The sequence below is a fragment of the Coregonus lavaretus genome (genome assembly GCF_964263955.1).
Source record: "Coregonus lavaretus genome assembly, chromosome: 27".
Classification (NCBI taxonomy): Eukaryota; Metazoa; Chordata; class Actinopteri; order Salmoniformes; family Salmonidae; genus Coregonus; species Coregonus lavaretus.
Genome location: NC_140014.1, coordinates 24,855,394 through 24,875,193, shown reverse-complemented (window position 1 = coordinate 24,875,193; position 19,800 = coordinate 24,855,394). Strand labels below are relative to the sequence as shown.

The window sequence follows — 19,800 nt, the reverse complement described above, 5'->3', positions numbered from 1 at the left end:
GCAGTGATGGTTGTCCTTCTGGAAGGTTCACCCATCTCCACAGAGGAACTCTGTCAGAGTGACCATCGGTTTTTGGTCACCTCCCTGACCAAGGCCCTTCTCCCCCGATTGCTCAGTTTGGCTGGTTTGGCCAGCTCTAGGAAGAGTCTTGGTGCATCCAAACTTCTTTCATTTAAGAATGACGGAGGCCACTAAGTTCTTGGGGTCCTTAAATTCTGCAGAAATGTTTTGGTACCCTTCCGCAGATCTGTGCCTCGACACAATCCTGTCTCGGAGCCCTACGGACAATTCCTTTGAAGTCATGGCTTAGTTTTTGCTCTGACATGTACTGTCAACTGTGTGACCATATATAGACAGCTGTGTGCCTTTCCAAATCATGTCCAACCAATTGAATTTACCACAGGTGGACTCCAATAAAGTTGTAGAAACGTCTCAAGGATGAGCATTGGAAACAGGATGCACCCGAGCTCAATTTTGAGTCGCATAGCAAAGGGTCTGAATACTTATGTAAAATATGTATGTTTTTTATATATTTAATACATTTGCAAAAATTTCTAAAAACCTGTTTTTGCTTTGTCATTATGGGGTATGGTGTGTAGATGAGCATATATATATATTTTAATCAATTTTAGAATAAGGCTGTAACGTAACAAACTGTGGAAAAAGTAATGGGGTCCGAATACTTTCTGAATGCACTATATTTAAAAAATTATAATGAAATTCACTGAGGATGTTCCTCCCCATCCTCTTCTGAGGAGCATCCACTGTGCCCACCAACATTAGACAACTGAAATAAGTAAATAAAATCAATGATGAGAGAATAGTCCGAATAACTGATACCTGGCACAGACAAGGTGGCGTTGCAGGAAGATCGGAGTACCGTGAACCAAGAGGTTGTGAATTCAAATCCCAGGCAAGGACATGTTGAATAACAATTATTATATAAATGAACATGCACAATGTAATCAAGTGTGTCAAATATGTAAGTTTTAAACACTATGTTAAAAACACTGTGTGTGTGTGTGAGAGAGAGAGTATCCCGAACCTTGCCAAAAGACAACGAGCTATGAATGGATCAGTGGTTCACCAATTAGGGCCTTGATTGGCTCGTCAACAGTAACAAGTCGTGATGTGTAATGAATTTTTTTGGGACACAAATGTTCTTGCAACATTCCCATGAAATGTGTGTAGAACATTAATATCATATAATCTGAGAACATGGCAACCATGTTCTGTGTATGTTTGGTGGGATGTTGATGGAAAAATTATCCTAACCCACAGAACTGGACACATGAATGTTCTTGCAATGTTCCCATGAAACTTGTCTAGAACATTAATATCTTAAGTTCTGAGAACATGGTAACCACGTTCTGGGAAATTCTATTTGACATTAAGGGAATGGTCTCCTGGAAACATTCCTTGCACATCACAGGAACATTCCTATGAAAACGCTAGTTAATGACCTAATACGACTCTTAAGGGAAAGTTCTCTAAAGTTATTTTGTTGTTAGGTGGGTTGCTACTGTGTTATATTAGTTTTCTATATGAAAATGAGAATAACTAGACAGTTTCCCTCTAGTAGTTAAACACCACACATGCATTTTCCTTGGGGATGATTGTGGCAAAAAAAAAATCTAAATGGGAGATCAATTAGTCACACAAACTGTAAATTATTGTTATCGTTCTAGCTCCATTGTGCTTGTAAAGCAATTGCCCACCAGTTATCTACAATAAAACATTCAGCGGTTACCGAAGGACAATACACTTGTGACTAGTTTGAGTGAGTGCTCGTATGAGTTTTTGCCAGAAGATACCAACGCTAACGTTACGGTTGTTTACACTGAGCTGCACTGGGGTCAGAACGCAATAATGGTTACATTAACACACCGTGGAGCCAGTACGAGATACGGGTCGGAAAAAGTACCTTAATGCAGGGATGGGATATGTCACTGCACTACAAATTGTACCTTTATCCACACTGCTTCATCGAGAAGATCAAAATACTGCTAAGGGCAGTTTTCTGGAAAACGAGCAGTATTTCAATCTTCTCGATGGAGCAGTGTGGATAAAGGTAAATTGGAGTACAGTGGAATATTCCATCCCTGCATTAAGGTACGTTTTCCGACCCGTATCTCACGCCGGCTCCACAGTGTCTTAATGTACCCATGATTGCGTTCCAACCCCAGTGCAGCTCAGTGTAAACAAGTGTAACTGTAGGGTCGGTATCTTCTGGCAAAAGTGTGTGTGTCAGGTCAACATTACACCCACCTTCCACACTCCAAGGGGTCACACACAGGTCAGATCACATCACACCTTGTGTGATAAATGGAATACAGATCTAGTAAAGGAAGGATTTTCATAGATTTGGTCCAGAAATACTCTTCATTGATATTGTACCAGGGCTGAATAAATGCTCACAAATTACATACCGGATACAAATCAACTACAAAGTGACTCAATGGCTGCTATGGGGTCTGTCAGATGTTAAGTCTTGCTGCCCTCCTGTGGCACTCCAAGGTAGCATTACATTTGTGGTACAGTAAAATGATCTTTACTTAAAAAACAAGAAACAAAACTCACATGCTGCTAATTGTTGGTGAACCAAGTCCATTAAACACGAATAATGAGTAGACTCTTGTAATCGATCATTCATCATACCAAAGGATATTGAGACGGGTCTATGTTGACTGCAGACTGCTTTACAGCTGTCGCTGACTTGCTTGACTAGCCAAGTGACAACAAGCGGAATCAATTAGTCACAGCACCGTTTCAGAGTAGCTAAGCAACAATCAAAAACCCAAGACCTCCTTCATTAATTTTTTCACCTCTCCATCGCACACAGGCACAAAGTAAACAGCAGTATGCTGTCTGTAAATAGAGCAAATCAAGCATCTGGGCTTTATCACAAAACAGGTTTAAATTAATATTTTTATTTTTTAAAATAAACATTTGTATTTCTTCAACCCTTTTTTTTCTTCTTTTTCTTCATATGTCTGGGCCATCCTAAAGCACACATTAATTCTGTAAGGGGTCAACAATGCTGAACTTACTGTAAATTTTAACAGGATATGAACTGCTCCATGACTCCCCTCTCTCTGCCCTGCCCTTCCCCACTCCACAATTAAAAAAGATCTGATGGTCAAAGTAACATAAAAAAATCCAAAATGAGAAATAAAAACCAAGAAGGAAACGGGTAAAACACTATCATAAATACCAGATAGTCTTGTTCCATATTACCTCATATACTGAATACTTCTTGACTGTTCCTAAGCAAAGATATGCTAAACTACTACAAGATACAAGATATCAGTGTACTGCGTTCAATAACAATATACAGGTTTGTAATACTGTGAAAAGCACACCCGGGAGTGACGCTCCTTTTCACAACAGGCGAGTTTGGTGCTCCTCTACAGCTCACAATAGCTTTACATTTTTCATATTTTCGTGTGTGGCTGGAGGGTACCAGTGCCAGACTGATACCAGGCTGCCTGGGACTACAGGGTCAAAGTCCACAAAACCAGAGACAACTGAACTGACAGAAACCAATCAAATCATTGGGGAGTCAGATGCACACACACAAGTGAAAAGAAACAAATGTGGAAGTGGGGAGAAAATGGTGTGAGAGGATGGATGTAAGTGTGTGTATGACCTTCCCTTGTTTTTTTATTTTAGTCCCTGTACATACAGGCCCTTAACATGTTTGCCTCTTGGAGGGGTCGAGAGGTTAAATTCATTTCCTCATGGCTAATGGGTCCGTAATACCAGCTTAGCTTCAGCATGAGAGGCAGGTCAGTGGGTGGTCCTTACAGAGGGAAGGGGTATCCTCTTGGTCAGGGCGGAGCCTCCCAGGTATCTCACTCAGTCAGGACGTCCCACACAGGGAGAGAGGTACAGAAGCACCACAGGGTGAAAGGGACAGAGAGAGGGAGATATAGAAAGAGCAAGGAGTAGAACCAGAGATGGAAAATAGGTTTGTAATCAGGGAGAGTGGGGTTCTCAAATGGGAGGGGAGTTAAAACAATCTATTTTCTTTTCACTGTTAATTTTTTTCCCAAGAAGAGTTCATTTCAAGTCTTACTGTCCAAAGTCTTTTTTTTTACCCCCACACAAGTTCCGTTTCTCGTCTTTTGGATTTTTTTGACCATTTTTATTATTTTTTCTTTCGCAATAATAGCAGTTTACGGAAAAAAGAGAAGTTATTTACAGTGCTGTTGAAATAATGAAACAGACGTGTGAATCTACCGTAAAGTAAGTCGCACAATACAGAAAAAAAAACAAAAAAACACGGTTGCTCCATGTCATTCCAGATGGCCGTATAGGATCCGCGGGGTGCACTCCGGTGGACATGGATGGGAGGGGAGTGTGGCGCTTCGTTAAGTGGGAATGATCCCGTCACGCCTAAGGCCCTTCTTCAGTTCGAGGTCCTCCAGCTTCTTCCAAAGCTCCTCCCTCTCCTTCTCCTTCTTCTTTTCACTGCAGACAGTACAGAACACACAGGCGGAGGGACATATCAGGGGGCAGGGGGGGGCAAAGCAGGACTAGCTGTAGATTACTACTGGGTTTACCACCACTACGTACATTTCCTTATCATGCCAGAGTCAAGAATCACAATATTACACACACCACACAGTGTATGAGAGAACAAGTGTGATTCTGTATACAAACTAACAGTAATTGTTCTGTATGAACCCGTGTAGTGAGCATGGGCCTATTTGAATGGGTGTCTAAAACTATACACCCTACTACAACAGCGCTCTAAGCAGGACCACACCACAGAGGCTCCATTAATGATGCTGCATATCATACCGCTGGCGGTCTGACTTGTAAGTTGCTGTGAGCTCATCAAACAAGGTACTGTTCATCTCCATGAAGGCTTTCAGTACGTTGTACACCAACGCCACTATCGCCCTGCAAGGCAAAATATTTTATTTTTTACAAAAATACAGTCAATATAAACTATTTTACAACTTATTTTTTCTCTTATGAATCAAGAGTAAACAAATACAAGAAGATACATTTAGTTTTCTTATAGGACCAATCTATGTGTGAGGGTGTGTTGAGGTGGACTCACGGGTTCCAGTGCTCTTTGGAGATCCTGTAGAGGCTGGCGAACATGATGGGCAGGATAACGCTGGAGTTCTCCTCGATCAGACTCATGATGTACTCGTTGTTCCAGTAGTACAGGGCCCTCTCTGCCACCTGCCAGGGACACAGAGATTTAATACACAATACCTACACCCATCTGCACTAGCCTGGTTCCAGATCTGTTTTGTGCGCCTATGGTCGTTGTCATAACATGATAGTTGGTGCTACAGCACAAACATATCTGGGACCAGGCTAAACACTCCTCATCCAACAATCACCATGTACTGATAAAAGCACCATAGATATGCTGAGATGACCACTTAAAACCAGGGTCCGTGCTATCCGGAATCCTTGGGACGTCCCTACCCCTTTGAAGTTGACATTTAAAATGGTTCGGTAAGGGATGGGTAATGGTAAGGGTTAAGGTTAGGGACATCCCAAGGAGCCAAGATAGCATTGACCTAAAAACCCACCAGGATGTGTTCTTCTCTATAGACTGACCTGGAAGTGTGGGCTGGATACGCATCTGGAGATCTGTTTGAAGAGCGGCTCCTGGATCTTGACGAACTGTGTTGGCTCGATCACGTCTAGGATCTCCTCCAGCTCCCCCAGGTACATCACCTGAGAACACACACAGTTACAAACACACCTGAGGTACATCACCTGACAGGGCTTGACATTCAGGTAAATTAGACTGTGTACCACAAGGCCAGTAACAAGTGAAAACTACTGGCCCGAATTAGAAAATGACTGGCCTGGGCCAAGATCACAGGAAAGCAAGTTATGCACACAGAATTTCAACCATGGGTGATTTCATGTTTCATTTACAGTCTGTGCAAATACCTTATAGCCAACCATAAAATCTGATATTTACGCTGATTGTATGGAAAAAATAAAATAAAACCATTCCCCCTCAATAACAGACACTGAATATACAAAACATTAAGAACACCTGCTCTTTCCATGACAGGCTAACCAGGTGAAAGCTATGATCCCTTATTGATGTCACTTGTTAATCCACTTCAAATCAGTGTAGATGAAGGGGAGGATAGATGTTAAAGAAGGATTTTTAAACCTTAAGACAATTGAGACATGGATCGTGTATGTGTGCCATTCAGAGGCTGAATGGACAGGACAAAAGATGTAAGTGCCTTTGAACGGGGTATGGTAGTAGGTGCCAGGCGACCCGGTTTGAGTGTCAAGAGCTGCAAAGCTGCTGGGTTTTTCCACTCTCAACAGTTTCCTGTGTGTATCAAGAATGGTCCACGCCCTAAAGGACATCCAGCCAACTTGACAACTGTGGTCAAATTAGAGTCAACATGGTCCAGCATCCCTGTGGAACACTTCACACATTTTAGTCCATGCCTGAGGAATTGAGGCTGTTCTGAGGGCAAAAGGGGGTGCAACTCAATATTAGGAAGCCGTTACTAATGTTTTGTACACTGTGTATAGCCTTAACATATGAAACCTTTTAAAATGTAATATTCCCCTCCAGAAATGAGCCCACTAACATATTGAAGAAAAGCAATATCTTTAGGGCCTGTACATGGTCCATATTGCAGGCAGGTGTGCTATTTGAGCAATAAGCATTATCACCTGTATCCTGATGCAGCATCGTGGCTAAATGGCTGACGCATGGCCTAATCATTAGCTAGATCACAGACTCTAAATATGACCTTGTTGCTTGTTGAATGTCCTAAAAACTCCCTAACCCTAACCCTGGTACACCCTAACCCTGGTACATCATCTGAGAACACACAGTTACAAACACACCCTAACCCTGGTACATCATCTGAAAACACAGTTACAAACACACCCTAACCCAGGTACATCACCTGAGAACAGTTACAAACACACCCTAACCCAGGTACATCTGAGGACACACAGTTACAAACATACCCTAACCATGGTACATCACCTGAGAACACACAGTTACAAACACACCCTAACCCTGGTACATCATCTGAGAACACATTTTAGTGATCCAATTGACATTTTAGTCATTTAGCAGACGCTCTTATCCAGAGCGACTTACAGTTAGTGAGTGCATACATTTTTCATACTGGCCCCCCGTCGGAATCGAACCCACAACACTTGCGTTGCAAGCGCCATGCTCTACCAACTGAGCTACAGGAGGGCCAAACACAGTTACAAACACACCCTAACCCTGGTACATCTGAGAACACACAGTTTCAAACGCACCCTAAATCTGGTACATCTGAAAACACACAGTTACAAACACACCTGAGCAGGACAACACATCACGTTGTTACTATCCAGGTAACAGATCTAAACTCCCATTATCATTTCCCGGTAGCGGCAGCTCAGTGCTCCAGACCAAGGAAGGGCAACGTCCAGGGCTCTTACCTCTTTTTGACTGCAGGTTTTTGGCCAGAACTTCAGTAATCCCCTGATGACCTGTGTATAGATAGATATATGTGAGAGAGAGGTGAGAGAGAAGATGAGTGACTGAAGAGAGATGGTGACTGATTAAAATACCCTAGAAGGTTGGTGTGACCATGGGGGAGAGAACACTTACTGGTTCTGTTAACGCTGGGTCTTTCTCTAGGAACTGTACAATGCAATACGCCAACTGGAAAAATAAGTCACAATAAAGAAAAACATTTCAACACATTGTCAATGTTATGGTTGGAAAATGTGTAACACCAATTAGGATCGACACACTGGACAGACTCAATAATGTAGAACAGGGCTCTTCAACCCTGTTCCTGGAGAGCTACCGTCCTGTCAGTTCTCTCCTACCCTAATCTAGCGCACCAAATTCTAACAATTAGCTGGTTGATAAGATAAATCAGGTTAGTTACAACTGGGGTTGGAGCGAAAACCTACAGGTGGGTAGTTTTCTAGGAACAGGGTTGGAGAACCGAACCCGAATGTAGATCATCATCAACACAATCATGATTGCACACCTGGACGTACACACATGCACACACACACACTACCTGTGCGTGGAAGAGGGACAGACTCCTGACAGTGTGGAGGGGGATCAACACTTTGACCAGAAACTGTTTATGCTCTGCTTTGAGCGGCAGGGCAAAACCATTGATTATGCTGCAAGAGAGAGAGAGAGGAGAAACACATCGCTAAGCCAGGAGGGCAAATTATACAGAATTTACTATATAGCTGACTGGAGAATCAATGTTAACAAGACTGAGGTCAAGATACATTAGTGGTCAATAACTTTTACATGGGCCAACGGAAATAACAGAGGTACTGTAGCTACTTTATGCAGTCACCAACAAGCCTTAGCCTGGACTATAGAACTTAGACCCATGGAGGATAACCCTTTACACTTGTACCCGTATACGGGTTGAAAATGGCAGATTTGGGCATTGATAAGTGCCTAAATTGGAACGCAGTGGCTGTACCGTAACATGCTATAAATGACGTCAGAGCTCTGGCTCTGCGCTTCACAGTGCTGTATGGGTTTTGACTGACAGCTGTTCTGAACTTGAGCACTGCGCGACAAGAAGTTGCCTCCATCCCTCCTGGTAATTGGGCAACTTTTGCAAATGTTTTGTTGGCTGAGTGAGGAAAATGCTGTAAATTAAGAGGAATCAATGTATTTCGAAAGATGAGACGTTGAGGATAATAATAAATAGCGCTTTAATGTCATACAAGCAAGTCAAACACCCGTCCAAATGTGGACTTCACATTTCCATATCATAAAACTCATGTCATATACAGTGTCAACGTTTATGATCACTATGCTTGATATACAGATACAAGATGACATGGTGTCATACCCTGGGTTGTTCTGAACTGAATTAACCCGTTTGTCTATTGTGAAGAAAATTCACAGCGGAACACGCACATGAATGCACTCATGACACCTTTCTATGCGCACCAAAATTATGATCAGTTTCTCTGAATTGCCTTGTGAAAGCCTAACATGGTAAAATCGTATTTTATAACTTGGCTAGTCATGTTGGCAAAATAACAACCTTTCAAATGATGCCCACTTGATTCAGATTGCGATTTATAAAATGGGCCGTTTTTGGATTGCGTAAACAACAGTAATGGTGTGATGTCGGGAATTCAGGGTTGTGTTCCAAACAAAGCAACTAGTGTGCTTGCTCTAGTTCCTCAACAGCACAGCTAGGAGAGCAAAAAATAAATAAAATCACCTTATAATGTAGTTGAATAATATGAGTCATAAAAGTGCATTGAAATGACTTAGGAACTGTGCACACTTTGGAGAGTTGTGTGGCCACTTGGAGACACCAGTTAGTCCTCTCACTCAAACCCTTGTAATTTATTTGTCTTACGTTTGTCCTACATTTCCCATGAAAATTATTATCATGTTACTGAATGTATCCAGAGTATTTTCAGATTTCGTTATCAACAAATGCAACATAAAGTACAGCAAATGTAAAATGCACAGTGTAATGTTTGGATTCAGTCTGTTGCGTCTTTCCCATAATCTCCAAACTGTTCCCTTTCAATTGTTACCATGCTTAGGCATATGCCTTTTACATTTCTTCTGTAAGAAACATTTCAATTTAGCCCTATCCATATAGGCCAATTCTCACAAGTGTAAAGGGTTCAGATTGCGTCTGAGAACAAAGGCATCAGAACTAACCACAGGTCAAAGCAAGGTCACATACCTTCCCAAGATTTCCAGCAACTCAGCAACCCCGTTGAAGTGCTCAGTCTCATAAACAAAACTTTATGAGAGAGGAGAGAGATAGGGGTAGAGGATAAACGTTTGTGAAACATCAGTGACAGTACCACGACGGTCTGAGTATAGTGAGAATGAGGAGCGCAGTCTTACCGTAGAAAAATATTATTTATCTGTTTTCGTATAAAAGCCCTCAGGCCCAGGAATTTCCCGTAGATTCTGTGTAAGACTGTTTTCAGGTAGTCTCTCTCCCGTGGGTCCTCACTGTCAAAAAGCTCCAAGAGCTACAGAGAGCGAGTGAGAAAGAGAATAAAAGGGAAAGAGAACGATATTAAACAACTACAAAAAAACTTGTACAACACTAATCTACATTTTTTAAGTGCATCTCTACAGCAACTCCAATGTAACAAAGTCTCACTCACCTGTAGAACGAATTTCTGGTCTATGTACTTTTTGGCAATGCTGGGCTGGAATTCCTGACTCTCCAAGAATCGTATGAAGAACTCATACACCAGCTATAACACAGAGAAAGAGAGAGAGGTTAAGGGATGGAGTCTTCATAAAAGAAAGGTAAGGCTATGGAGCGACTGGAGCAAAGGACAGAGACTGGGAGGTCAATGGAGGTCAAAGAGGCACCATATGGGTAGGGTCATTATTACCTTTAGTGGTAACCAGGGATACAAGATGGCCATGGGGAGGGGCTTATGACTAGATGGGTTAATCTCAAAATGTGGTCAAATGAATTTGGCTGTTGCTTTGGAAAAGTAATAAATAAAATAAATACTTTTACCAGGAAGAATCTCCTTGAGATATGCATCTAATTTCTAAAGGAGGCAGAGCAGCAGGTACACAGAAATGGGGGTGAGAGACAGAGCACCTGACACTAGACCCGTAGTCATATCTTACTAAATCAGGGGCTGAGAAAAAGAACACGCTCAACACCAGCATCCAGCTCAAATGTCCACATACAGAAGAACATTATATCAAGATAGCTATGACACCAGGAAGGTTCTCACAGGGACACACACACACACTCAGTCTCCAAAAGGCAGGACGAACACACACACAGAAATGTACACATCAAATCTAGCCTGTGATGTTACCTGTAAGTGTGGCCATGAGGCCTCGAGTGTGGGTTCATCCTCCTCTGGGTCAAACTCATTACTGTCAGTGGGCGGAAGGGTCCGGAATATGTTGTAAGAGACCTGGGAGACAGGGTAAAGAAGAGGGGTGAATCAACTGATTTCAAAATCAACTGATTTCACTGGTAAGTAAGGCAATTGACACAGAGCCAAATCAGGCACTTCAATACTGATGTGAAACCAAAATGTTGACTAATGAGCATTGTTCTTGTCAACTAGCTAAATGAAATTAATAGAAACAGCAGAAAATTCCCCACCCACTTCCTGACTCTCCACCTATCACCAGTCACTCCCAATTCCTGAAGGGTGGGACTTCCTTCCCCCACACCTTAAGTAGGCTCATCTGATTCCAATTAAGGTGGATACCTGATTGACTGAGTGAATTGTTTTGAGAAGTTTTTTGTTATGTAGTTTATACTCATCTCCTTTGAAGTATATTTCCTTTCCATGGATGCGTTACTGACTAAGTAAGTTTATCCTCTCTCTTTTATACCTATGCATTTGGTGTTGACTTCCTTTGTATAGAGTGTTACATGGTTTGCCATGCATTAGACCACTACTGCCTAGCTTGTTAGCCATTAGCCTTATCCTTTTATACAGTCCTTGGTTCTTGAGTTACTATACTGAACAAAAATATAAACACAACACGTAAAGTGTTGGTTCCATGTTTCTTGAGCTGAAATAAAATATCCCAGAAATGTTCCATACACAACTTATTTCTCTAAAATGTTGTGCACATTTGTTTACATCCCTGTTAGTGAGAATTTCTCCTTTGCCAAGATAATCCATCCACCTGACATGGCATATCAAGAAGCTGATTAAACAGCATTATCATTACACAGGTGTACCTTGTGCTGGGGACAATAAAAGGCCACTCAAATTTGCAATGTCACATGTCTCAAGTTGAGGAAGTGTGCAGTTGGCATGCTGACTGCAGGAATGTCCACCAGAATTGTTGCCAGAGAATGGAATGTTAATTTATCTACCATAAGCCGCCTGCAACGTCGTTTGAGGCCTGCATACTCTGTCATGTCACCCATTGAGCATGTTTGGGAGGCTTTGGATCAACGTGTACGTGGATTCCAGTTCTCGCCAATATCCAACAACTTCACACAGCCATTGAAGAGGAGTGGGACAACATTCCACAGGCCACAATCAACTCTATGCGAATGAGATGTCGCATTGCATGAGGCAAATGGTTGTCACACCAGATACTGACTGGTTTTCTGATCCATGCCCCCTACCTTTTTTAAAGATATCTGTGACCAACAGATGCATATGTATTCCCAGTCATGTGAAATCCATAGATAAGGGCATAAGTCATTTATTTCAATTGACGGATATCCTTATGAACTAACTCAGTAAAATCTTTTGAAATTGTTGCGTTTTTTCTTCCGTGTAGGTACCCTTCATATATATATGTTGAACTGATATGTATTCCTTATATTGTTTACTCCCAGAATCCTAGGCTATCAACCACCATATCCGATTACATCCCTTCCCTAAATAAATGGTCAACTGAGAAAGATGGGTCCTAGTGTTCTTACAGACTACTCTAACGCTCACTCAATCCCAGACCAGAAACCCTCCAGTATTTTACAAACTAAACTTGTAATGTGTGGCTAGGAGTTAGTTTACTTTAAGGCACAATGGTGTGTTGTGGCCTCACCATTTTGACGACCTCCGGGTAGGCCTGTTCCGTCAGGTAGCCCCTGCTGACGGTGACATAGTCCACCAGCTCATTGAGCGTGGATCGCTTGTACTCTTTCATCTTCAGGTCAGACAGAGTGTCCATGAAGTCAAACACAGTACAGCACTGCTGCAGCTTCTTCAGGAACAGCTCCGGCTGCTCCGGCGCCGGCACGTCTATATACACACACAGGGAGAGAACGAGAGACTGTCAGGAGAGGCCTACTAGTATAGGGAGACTTCTAGTGGAGAGGGGGAGGACAACATTGCAAAAACGATCACGAGGATATCTGAACAGAGTCCTGAAACCAGCTGGAGTAGAGTGAATGAGAAAGGAAGAGGCAGAGAGCATAGATGTGACTTTTAAAAGACCTTTGCTTGTTAATTTGTTACACCACACAACTAAACCATGCATAGAATAATTTGAAGTTGCACATAAGCCATCAATATTTATTCATAAATGGCATGTACAGTTGTGGGCCCAACATTCAGCTAAGTTATTTACATGCAAACCAATGACATTTCCGTTTAGGGTTCACAGTAGATGGAGGATTACAGAGTTCATAGCAGGAAGTGGTCCTGTGGGAAACACATTGCTGATGTGCAGTCTCCCTCCAATGCTGAACGCAGCCCTGATGGACCAATCCAACTAACTCAGTCTTCCACGATTATGTAAGAGATAAGCTGCTATAGAGGCAATGGACTAGTGTCTCTGCCCACACGCCATGCGAACCTACAGGTCACTCATTACTGTAGCATGTCGCTGTAGTCAACAGATAACAGGAAGAGCAGCATCCACAGTAAACTGTGTAGTACAGATAGGAGCACAAAGACCATACATACTGTACAAACCAGAGGAACCTGTTCCACACATGAAATTGCTTCCATCAGAGACCAGTTTGCCCAAGACTTTTAATCAAGGCTAAATATGTACTTGTATTTATGTAGTCTAGTCAGTGTCAGTCAGTTCCTGCAGTTGAAACCGGTGGTATAAAACACACAGTGGATAAAACTGACCTCACAGGCCATCCCTAAGACTAAGTATCTACACTAAACTATCTACTGTTTCCTCAGCCAAGCGTCTGTCAACATGACATTACACAGGGCAATACAGGTAACTGCCAAAATATAGGAAACACCAACATAAAGTGTCTTAATAGGGCGTTGGCCCACCAGAACAGTTTCAATGCGCCTTGGCATAAATTCTACAAGTGTCTGGAACTATTGGAGGGATGTGACACCATTCTTCAATGAGAAATTCCATCATTTGGTGTTTTGTTGATGGTGGTTGAAAACGCTGTCTCGGGCACCGCTCTATAGAATCTCCCACAAGTGTTCAGTTGGGTTGATCTGGTGACTTTTTTATTTTATTTATTTAACCTTTATTTAACCAGGTAAACCAGTTGAGAACAAGTTCTCATTTACAACTGCGACCTGGCCAAGATAAAGCAAAGCAGTGCGATAAAAACAACACAGAGTTACATATGGGGTAAAACAAAGTCAAAAATACAACAGAAATACATATATATACAGTGTGTGCAAATGTAGCAAGTTATGGAGGTAAGGCAATAAATAGGCTATAGTGCAAAATAATTACAATTAGTATTAACACTGGAATGATAGATGTGCAAGAGATGATGTGCAAATAGAGATACTGGGGTACAAATGAGCAAAATAAATAACAATATAGGGATGAGGTAGTTGGGCGGGCTAATTTCAGATGGGCTGTGTACAGGTGCAGTGATCGGTAAGGTGCTCTGACAACTGATGCTTAAAGTTAGTGAGGGAGATAAGAGTCTCCAGCTTCAGAGATTTTTGCAATTTGTTCCAGTCATTGGCAGCAGAGAACTGGAAGGAATTGCGGCCAAAGGAGGTGTTGGCTTTGGGAGGTGTTGGCTTTGGGGATGACCAGTGAGATATACCTGCTGGAGCGCAGACTACGGGTGGGTGTTGCTATGGTGACCAATGAGCTAAGATAAGGCGGGGATTTGCCTAGCAGTTATTTATAGATGGCCTGGAGCCAGTGGGTTTGGCGACGAATATGTAGTGAGGACCAGCCAACAAGAGCGTACAGGTCACAGTGGTGGGTATTATATGGGGCTTTGGAGACAAAACGGATGGCACTGTGATAGACTACATCCAATTTGCTGAGTAGAGTGTTGGAGGCTATTTTGTAAATGACATCGCCGAAGTCAAGGATCGGTAGGATAGTCAGTTTTACGAGGGCATGTTTGGCAGCATGAGTGAAGGAGGCTTTGTTGCGAAATAGGAAACCGATTCTAGATTTAACTTTGGATTGGAGATTCTTAATGTGAGTCTAGAAGGAGAGTTTACAGTCTAACCAGACACCTAGATATTTGTAGTTGTCCACATACTCTAGGTCAGACCCGTCGAGAGTAGTGATTCTAGTCGGGTGGGTGGGTGCAAGCAGCGTTCGGTTGAAGAGCATGCATTTAGTTTTACTAGTGTTTAAGAGCAGTTGGAGGCTACTGAAGGAATGTTGTATGGCATTGAAGCTCGTTTGGAGGTTTGTTAACACAGTGTCCAATGAAGGGCCAGATGTATACAAATTGGTGTCGTCTGCGTAGAGGTGGATCTGAGAGTCACCAGCAGCAAGAGCGACGTCATTGATATACACAGAGAAAATAGTCGGCCCAAGAATTGAACCCTGTGCCACCCCCATAGAGACTGCCATAGGTCCAGACAACAGGCCCTCCGATTTGACACATTGAACTCAATCTGAGAAGTAGTTGGTGAACCAGGCGAGGCAGTCATTTGAGAAACCAAGGCTAGTCAGTCTGCCAATAAGAATGCGGTGGTTGACAGAGTCGAAAGCCTTGGCCAGGTCAATGAAAACGGCTGCACAGTACTGACTATTATCGATCGCGGTTATAATATAGTTTAGGACCTTGAGCGTGGCTGAAGTGCACCCATGACCAGCTCGGAAACCGGATTGCATAGCGGAGAAGGTACGGTGGGATTCGAAATGGTCGGTGATCTGTTTGTTGACTTGGCTTTCAAAAACTTTTGAAAGGCAGGGCAGGATGGATATGGGTCTGTAACAGTTTGGATCTAGAGTGTCACCCCCTTTGAAGAGGGGGATGACCGCGGCAGCTTTCCAATCTCTGGGGATCTCAGACGTTACGAAAGAGAGGTTGAACAGGCTAGTAATAGGGGTTGCGACAATTTCGGCAGCTAGTTTTAGAAAGAAAGGGTCCAGATTGTCTAGCCCAGAAGATTTGTAGGGGTCCAGATTTTGCAGCTCTTTCAGAACATCAGCTGTCTGGATTTGTGTGAAGGAGAAGCGGGGGGGGGCATGGGTAAGTTGCAGCGGAGGGTGCAGAGCTGGTGGCCAGGGTAGTGGTAGCCAGGTGGAAAGCATGGCCAGCCGTAGCAAAATGCTTGTTGAAATTCTCGATTATTGTAGATTTATCGGTGGTGATAGCGTTTCCTAGCCTCAGTGCAGTGGGCAGCTGGGAGGAAGTGCTCTTATTTTCCATGGACTTTACAGTGTCCCAAAACTTTTTGGAGTTAGTGCTACAGGAAGCAAATTTCTGTTTGAAAAAGTTAGCCTTTGCTTTCCTAACTGCTTGTGTATATTGGTTCCTAACTTCACTGAAAAGTTGCATATCGCGGGGGCTATTTGATGCTAATGCAGTACGCCACAGGATGTTTTTGTGCTGGTCAAGGGCAGTCAAGTCTGAGGAGAACCAGGGGCTATATCTGTTCTTAGTTCTATATTTTTTTGAATGGGGCATGTTTATTTAAGATTGAGAGGAAATTACTTTTAAACAACCACCAGGCATCCTCTACTGACGGAATGAGATCTATATCCATCCAGGATACCTGGGCCAGGTCAATTAGGAAGGCCTGCTCGCTGAAGTGTTTTTGGGAGCGTTTGACAGTGATGAGGGGTGGTCGTTTGACCGTGGACCCGTTACGGACGCAGGCAATAAGGCAGTGATCGCTGAGATCCTGGTTGAAGACAGCGGAGGTGTATTTAGAGGGTAAGTTAGTCAGGATGATATCTATGAGGGTACCCATGTTTACGGATTTAGGGTTGTACCTGGTAGGTTCGTTGATAATTTGTGTGAGATTGAGGGCATCTAGTTTAGATTGTAGGATGGCCGGGGAGTTAAGCATATCCCAGTTTAGGTCACCAAGCAGTACGAACTCTGAGGATAGATGGGGGGCAATTAATTCACAGATGGTGTCCAGGGCACAGCTGGGGGCTGAGGGGGATCTGTAGCAAGCGGCAACAGTGAGAGATTTATTTCTGGAAAGGTGGATTTTTAGAAGTAGAAGCTCAAACTGTTTGGGCACAGACCTGGATAGTATGATAGAGCTCTGCAGGCTCTCTCTACAGTAGATTGCAACTCCACCCCCTTTGGCAGTTCTATCTAGACGGAAAATGTTATAGTTGGGGATGGAAATTTCAGAATTTTTGGTGGCCTTCCTAAGCCAGGATTCAGACACTGCCAGAACATCAGGGTTGGCGGAGTGTGCTAACGCAGTGAATAACTCAAACTTAGGAAGGAGGCTTCTGATATTTACGTGCAGAAAACCAAGACTTTTACGGTTACAGAAGTCAACAAATGATAGCTCCTGGGGAGTAGGAGTGATACTGGGGGCTGCAGGGCCTGGGTTAGCCTCTACATCACCAGAGGAGGACTAGAATAAGGATACGACTAAAGGCTTTAAGAACTGGTCTTCTAGTGCGTTGGGTACGTAGAATAAAGGGGGCAGTTCTCCGGGCGTTGTAGAAAAGATTCAGGGCATTATGTACAGAAAAGGATATGGAAGGATATGAGTACAGTTCAGTAAACCCTAAGCGTTGGGTAACAATGAAAGAGATAGCATCACTGGAGGCACCGATTGAGCCGGTCTCGGCGTGTATGGGGGGTGGAACAAAGGAACTATTTGAGGCAGTTTGAGAGGGACTAGGGGTTCTACAGTGAAATTGTATAATAAGAACTAACCCAAACAGCAATAGGCAAGGCATAATTGACATGGGAGAGAGGCATAAAGCAGTCACAGGTGTTATTAGAGAGAGCTAAGACAACAACTGGAAATAGCGATAACGTTTGGGCTAAGGCTAAAAAGAATAAACAGGACAGGGTACCGTGTAAAGGAACAGTCCAGCAGGCATCAGCTGTGCAGCTGAGTGATCATAAGGTCCAGTGAACAGCAATATGTGAGTCCGAGAGCAGTTCAAATTGGTGCTTCAGCACAGCTAGCAGGGAGCACAGTTGTAGTTTGCGTGTGCTAGCGGGCCGGGGCTGGCAGATGGATCTTCGTGGTCGTCGCAACGGGAAGCCTGTTGAAACCACATCAGACTATTTTGTCGGCAGACCAGTCGTGTTGGATCGGCTGGGCTCAATGTCAACACTAGGAGGTCCCGTCCGGTTGACAGAGAGGTAGATAGCCGGGAGATGGGCCTGAGGCTAGCTCAAGGCTAACTGGTGCTTGCTATAGGGCAATGGTAATCAGCCAACAACAGGTTGCAGCTAGCTAGCTGGTTGCGATGATCCGGCGCTAGGGTCCAGTGATTCCGGCAGAAAGTCCAAAAAGCTCTGGGTCGATAGCACGCTGGGTCGATAGCACGCTGTGCAGACTGGCCGACGAATTGTCCAGGCTAGAGCTGGCTGGTGGATAGTGTAGGCCATGGACAGTGGTGAAGACGCTAACGGTGACTAATAGTAAGTAGCCATTCAGTTGCAGCTACACTATTTTCAGCTTACGGTTCTTGATGAAAGTTAAAGAAATAATAGAATCCTTTCCACGTTGGGTGAGGCGGGTTGCAGGAAAGTATATTTAGTTAAAGAATGAAAAGTAAAAATTGAGAAATATATACAAAATAGACAAAAAAACATATTTTTTATATACATATTTACACAGGGACAATGAATAAAAGCGACCGCACTGCTACGCCATCTTGACTGACACACACACACACTTTTAAACCCCCTATGCTCCTTTCAAGACCCCTCTTTCAAAGTCACGAGATCTCTTCTAGCCCTGGTAGCCAAAATAAGCATGACGGGATGTTAATTGGTTAATTAACTGGAACCACACCAACTCCGCCCTGCTGCAGCTCCTCACCAAGAGCGGCCTGGAGCCCAGGGACCAGGACGTGGCCATCAGAGGGGAAAACCTCAGCCACACGCCCATCAAGACTGCGTGTTACAGTGTGTGTGTGTGTGCGTTCGTGTAACCCTAACATTACTCCTATCATTGATCCTTTGCTCTCATGATTGGCTCATGATCTGCTTCCCTCTGTCTGATTGGTCTAGAGGGCCCACCTGGTCCTGATTGAGGCGGTGATGTCACTGGCTGCCATGGAGACTGTGGGCAAGGTTAAGATGGCAGCGGACCAGAGCACGACCAGGTCATTCTAAAACACGACCAGAACATTCTAGAACATGTCAAAGTCATTGTAGAATACGACCTGGTCATTCTAGATTACGACCATCGTACTTTTGACATGTTATTCTCTCGAACGGTCTCTCACTCTGCAGTTGAATCAGAAGTTGAGAGAGAGCACAGAGGATCAGGAGGCTCCAACCTGCACAGACCTACAGCCTATTCAACCAACAGTTAGTACACACACGCATTTCTAAACAGCAAAATAAGAATGCTAAAGACTAAACTGCTGTGTCCCTAAAGCTTCTAACACTTCCCTTGCTCTCGCTTATCCTCTCTCTCTTTTCTCTCTCACATCCCTCGCTTCTGTATGTCAGTCTCCCACCCACTGGTACTGGAAACAGGTCCCAGTAAGTGTGCTCCTTTTACCTGTTTCTCAGCTAGACAGCTAGCCAGCATGGCTAAGACAGAGCACAGGAGGCCAGGTCCACGGGACCAGACTACCCCAGGTCTGTAAAAGAAAAGTAGCCTGATTACTGTGTGTAGAGAGCTGAGCACATGATGATCAAGGGCCCTGTCTTGGGTTTACAATGCCTTAGATTAGCATCATGGGGAGATGAGTCTTGATGAGATAGCAAAGTAGCCCATAGCAAAACATATACAGTGGGGGAAAAAAGTATTTAGTCAGCCACCAATTGTGCAAGTTCTCCAACTTAAAAAGATGAGAGGCGCCTGTAATTTTCATCATAGGTACACGTCAACTATGACAGACAAATTGAGAGAGAAAAAAATCCAGAAAATCACATTGTAGGATTTTTAATGAATTTATTTGCAAATAAGGCTCTCCAAACGGTAGTGCTGTCAGCCCAAAGCATCACC

General features: G+C 43.4%; 1 protein-coding gene across 1 annotated transcript in view; it reads right to left on the bottom strand.

Annotated features, from left to right (window-relative positions):
• Positions 1-2,487: 2,487 nt before the first annotated feature.
• Positions 2,488-19,800, bottom strand: part of LOC311102411 (serine/threonine-protein phosphatase 2A 56 kDa regulatory subunit epsilon isoform) — a 44,957-nt gene continuing 27,644 nt past the window's right edge. The window contains exons 3-14 of the mRNA XM_084143744.1: positions 12,539-12,735; positions 10,831-10,932; positions 10,150-10,242; positions 9,881-10,011; positions 9,714-9,773; positions 8,049-8,157; positions 7,625-7,678; positions 7,453-7,503; positions 5,587-5,706; positions 5,072-5,199; positions 4,807-4,908; positions 2,488-4,473 (exon numbers count right to left, since the gene is read on the bottom strand). Of these exons, the coding sequence (XP_083999870.1) occupies positions 4,374-4,473; positions 4,807-4,908; positions 5,072-5,199; positions 5,587-5,706; positions 7,453-7,503; positions 7,625-7,678; positions 8,049-8,157; positions 9,714-9,773; positions 9,881-10,011; positions 10,150-10,242; positions 10,831-10,932; positions 12,539-12,735 (1,247 nt within the window). The 3' untranslated portion in view covers positions 2,488-4,373. The remainder of the gene's footprint in view (positions 4,474-4,806; positions 4,909-5,071; positions 5,200-5,586; positions 5,707-7,452; positions 7,504-7,624; positions 7,679-8,048; positions 8,158-9,713; positions 9,774-9,880; positions 10,012-10,149; positions 10,243-10,830; positions 10,933-12,538; positions 12,736-19,800) is intronic.